This window comes from Cimex lectularius, unplaced genomic scaffold (assembly GCF_000648675.2).
Source record: "Cimex lectularius strain Harlan isolate CLEC.00 unplaced genomic scaffold, Clec_2.1 scaffold174, whole genome shotgun sequence".
Classification (NCBI taxonomy): domain Eukaryota; kingdom Metazoa; phylum Arthropoda; class Insecta; order Hemiptera; family Cimicidae; genus Cimex; species Cimex lectularius.
Window position 1 is genome coordinate 748889 of NW_019392881.1, and position 4818 is coordinate 753706.

The 4818-nt window shown below is 33.3% G+C and overlaps 1 protein-coding gene across 1 annotated transcript; it reads right to left on the bottom strand.

The window, feature by feature from the left end:
- Positions 1 to 3103: 3103 nt before the first annotated feature.
- LOC106664977 (cuticle protein 7-like) lies at positions 3104 to 3832 on the bottom strand. The gene is made up of 3 exons (XM_014391090.1): positions 3734 to 3832; positions 3400 to 3675; positions 3104 to 3334 (listed from the first exon to the last, which is right to left on the bottom strand). Exons 1-3 carry the CDS (start codon positions 3830 to 3832, stop codon positions 3104 to 3106), a joined length of 606 nt encoding a protein of 201 aa, XP_014246576.1.
- Between the last annotated feature and the right edge of the window lie 986 nt (positions 3833 to 4818).

Genomic DNA, 4818 nt, shown 5'->3' on the forward strand with positions numbered 1-4818 from the left:
GAATGTATTAATGCATTTGTAAACGAATTCTGAAATTAAATGTTTCTCTTTGAGCCGTCCCATTCTCGCTGTTTCCTCGGAGTACTTTCACTTAAAGCCGATTGAATTTGCTACAAGATCTTAAGAACAGAACAAAGCATTACCTCAGTAGACAAATTGTGGCATCGTAAATTATATTTTAAAGTCGAAATCAATGACCCAACCGATTAATCCGGGATGGAAATTCAATAAAAGCTATAACGAATTGTTCGGCAATGACATTTGTCCTGGGCGTGCCTTTCACGATGTCGCAACCGTTTGCCCAACGGCACGCTCTGATTCAGCCCTATGAATCCCACCTCCAAATTCATTGTTATCCATTTCTCTTCTAATTAGGGATTACGTTTCCAGACGATTTTGGGAAGGGAGGGACACCGCAACCTGGAATAGTTCGTTCGGTTGGATAATAAACCGCTAATTTAATACGACTGAAGTCAATTACGACGCGCTGTTGTCTTATGTTTAGTTAATTAAAGGTAACAATGAAAGAAAGCCCGTCTCTTCGTCTAAGAAACTCGGCGATCTGATAAAGTACGTTTCTTATGATATAACTCCTTCTTAGAAATCCCAAACGTTCAATAGAATAGAAAACTCGATGGTCTCTAGAGGAAAACCTGTTGAAATTAACTAGAGACCTAAGGTACAAAGAAATTAAGAATGCAATCAAGTTGACGCGAACGGCAGAAATGCCCTGGTAGTTGAGTTAGAGTAACTTTCTCACAAATGTTACACACATTCTAAGGTAACTTGCTGTTAAATCAAACCGCTGTTCTACCGCTATCAAGCACACTCGTTCCTGCACAATTAATTTCTTTCGTAAGTTCGTTTTCTCTTATGAAACACGATATACGATTTTGTCTGATATTTTAAAACGTGTTTTTCCAAAGTTAAAATTAATACAATTGAATATTTCTTATGCAACTATATAATTTGTTACATTATTTAAATTGATAAAGTGCAAGGTCTAATATTAATTATACATTGGTTACAATATAAGTTGTATTAATTAATGGCAAACGAAATATAAAAAATGAAAAAATAATAAAAGCTCATAAGGAGGCGTCAGTGGCCGCAACGGTTAGGCGTTGACAGGGCGCTCATCACTGTAAGGTAAAGGTCGCGGGTTCGAATCCAGCGGCTCTGCATTCGAACTCGACATACTTACACCGGCACCCCGAGGGTTTATATGACCTCTGCTGTTGCGAACCCTCGTAAAAAAAAAGTCTGTCCCTAGTTAGTTTGTCTGAAGGTAAGAAGTATTCGTGTGTCGCATCTATTAGTACATTTCAGTTGTTTTCTAAAGTCCAGTACATTAGGCAAAACGAACTTATAGTTTGCCTGAAAATGTGACAGTTTAAATCTTTCCTCAATAGTCATCATAATATTAACAATAAATCTTTATTTCACATAAGAAATTGAAAATGAGATGTCAAAGTATAATAAAAATTCTTCTTTTCTTCATTTTTGAATTCCTTCTTTTTGATTTTTATAGTGGGTTTTTTTTTTTTTTTTTGTAGGTCTTATTATGTAAAGGTTATTATTTTGCTTCAATTTTATTGAAAAATAAAATAATACGCCCTCCCAAAAAAAAGAATAATGAAATTTTTGTAAAGCAAGCTCATTAACCAAGAGCGGTCAAAGAAATTTATCTCTTCTGGTATTGAAATATACCTACAAATTTGCCAAAACCGAATATAAAAATTACCAAATCCTCAACAATGTGGGCAAGCTTAAAATACTCCATAATATACTAAAAATACGAAAAATGAACTAACATATCCACTTTAAAATTTAGAAATGTATAAACAACAGCTCACACACACTTAATTTACATCATGTAAGATATTATTTAAAATAAAAAGGAAACGAACCGAAGATCAATAAAAAATATAAAAGAAATATCTCAAATGTTCTTAAATATTTTTAATGTTGTCATTGTGATTTATTTATCCGGAAGTCAAAATTCTAAAACATCGATATATAAGTGAAGGGGGTAATTCCTTGGCTACATATAGAGAGCGTGTAGGAATGCCACCCGATGTGAGAATTTTTCTTGGGCTCGTCAGCGAGTATCTAGGTCCCCTGTTCCTATTCTGAAATGAAACTGTTTGTTTTATTGTATATAATAATGAGTTTTGTGTCTCTAGCGTGTTTGAAAGTTAATGTATGCGTATGTATTTTGTATGCTTTTACGTGGGATAAAGCAATAATGTCCAGGATAAAATGAGTCGAGTTTAAAAATATAAAATGTTTTACAAACTAAAAGAAGAAGAAGAATAAAGTAGCACAAAAAACTATTTTAAAAAAGTCGGAATCATTTCAAGCACCTTTTAAAACCCTTAAATACGAAGTTTCATAAGGCAAAAAATATAAAAATTTTAGACTGAATTACCCATGGAAATTATTTTTCCTCTGTTGTCAGGTTGCTTAAATATACATCACGAATAATCTAGATCTTTAAAGGCAAAACAATGTGAATTGCGTCTACAAAATTGACATAGTCGACTACAGTGTTGCACACATTGGCAGTGTTGGGAGTGTCCGTCTTTAAAGAAATTTGAAACTTTCTTTTAAAAATTTAATTACGTCAACTTGTATACAGCTTTAAGATTGATTTGTCTTGATGATGACCTGAAGGTAGGCCAATGCTTGGTAGTAACAATCCAATGTGTTTTTTCATCCAGACCATACCGATATCCATAATATTTGCGAGTAAAAATGTGCTCGATACATTTAACACTTTAAACATTAAAAATTCATAACTCCTTTGGATTTTATTCAAATCCAACGTTATTACAGGTGATTGGTTAATTTATACCAAAACCTATGGGAGTGGAAAATGTAAAATGAAATAAGGTCTGTCAGAAGTATGCTACTTCAATAACAAAAATAAAAAAAATTTCCTTACCAAATATAAACCAAAAAATATTATCGATAGAAGTAGAGGTATGGAGAACACATTACTTTTAACTAATATTTTATAACATAATAAAAACATTATTATTATTATAGAATTAGTGTTATTCCGTATTTATGTACATCAGATTCTACGTTAAACTTAATTTTAGTGTTGATGAACTGGTACGTGGTGGACGGCATGTCCAACCCTTTTAACTTCAGCGTTGAAGCCGTTTTTGTGATCGGCGTTGTAATGGACTTCTCTGACTGTACCATCAGCTTCTTTCAGCATGTAGAATCCTTTGACTTTGTCGCCTTCTCTGGTCTCATGCTGAGATTTAACATCACCTTTAAGTTCATCATCGACTTTGTACTCAAAGCTATAGTGAGGTGGTCCCTACAATTAAGGAAAAGTGGGTTCAACCCATTCTCAAATAAATATACTTGTAAATGTGCACTTACATAATAGTCATGATGTTCCACGTGGCATTGCTCTTCTTCTACTTTTTGGTGGTACACGGGTTCCTCTTGGTGTACGGCATGTCCAACTCGTTTGACCTCAGCGTTGAAACCATTTTTGTGATCAGCAGTGTAATAGACTTCCCTAACAGTGCCGTCGGCTTCTTTCAGCATGTAGAATCCTTTGACTTTGTCGCCTTCCCTAGTCTCATGATGAGATTTGACGTCCCCTTTATGCTCGTCGTGTACCTTATATTCGAAACTGTAATGCAAAGGAGCCTGCAATCCATAGAAAATTATCATATCTATGCCGATTTAATCAATTTTATATACCTACATAGTAGTCCAGATGTCCACGATGCCCTTCTTCGCTTTGTCCAGATGGCGCGCAAGTCGCGACAACGATGCAGGCCATAAACACTATCATAGAGTACATCGTTTGTTTGTGGCTAACACAACGGACATTTCAGCTTTTATAAGAAACACACGTAACTGGACCGTACAAGGTTAAGAAATTAATCTTTAATTGTAAAGAATGTAGTATTATGTATTGGAGAAAACCAATGGAATGGATGATTAAATGTTGATTATTTCCTTAACTTTTCATGCGCCAAAATTAAAAAATTCTACTTTAACATCTTGGTTAAAGATTTCTTTATTACATTTATTGGTATTTTATACATTTCTTTTTTTATAGCACAAGTAGAATTTTGTATGTGATTTATTGTGGTTATAAGTTTAAATTGTTATTTTTAACTGTGAGACTGAGCAATATTATCATAATAAAGTGTAAATTTCTTCATGAAAAATTACCCGGAATCAACATTAAAGTCCAAACTAGCAAAGATAGAATTGACCATGGATGAATGTCCCAATTTACTATTAATCTATTGTTTTCTTTTTTCTTTTTTATTAGCTCAGCATGTTTCTTAGTCTAAACTTGTGTTTCTGTTGGTATATAACAATATCACGCCTAACTGACATGTACTGTGTAGTATTAAGTTAAAATAATAAAATGAAAACTATGATCAACGTTTTCATGATTTGGCTTTTAATCGAGGAGAAATCAATCTACCGTAATAGCGCAGCTAGTGAAAGAAGTACGTGACTATACATTGTTTGTAAAATCTCCATTCCCATGACCTGCAGTCTATTGATTTCTAAACGGCAATTAATTTTTATTAATAACGAGTCGGTTTTTAAAAATTATCAAAACGATAAACTAACATTATGTTTACTTTTCTCATTGTTGTTACTACAACATTAATTTTATTTTTATTGTAACAACCACGACAACTGGTTTGAAGAATGCGGATTTCGCTTGGTTGAAAGTCAAGGTTGGTTGAAAAGTGATGGTGTGATATATACCTACATACTGGGTCAATATCAAATTACAAATTCATTTATAATAAAATAAATCGC

What these genes read in the sequence shown, in the direction of transcription:
- LOC106664977 (XM_014391090.1), bottom strand. Translation starts at nt 3,832, where the DNA reads ATGTACTCTATGATAGTGTTTATGGCCTGCATCGTTGTCGCGACTTGC. An exon ending in GTGGACATCTGGACTACTAT is followed by an intron (nt 3,676 to 3,733) that starts GTAGGTATATAA and finishes TATGGATTGCAG; the next exon opens with GCTCCTTTGCATTACAGTTT. An exon ending in TGGAACATCATGACTATTAT is followed by an intron (nt 3,335 to 3,399) that starts GTAAGTGCACAT and finishes CCTTAATTGTAG; the next exon opens with GGACCACCTCACTATAGCTT.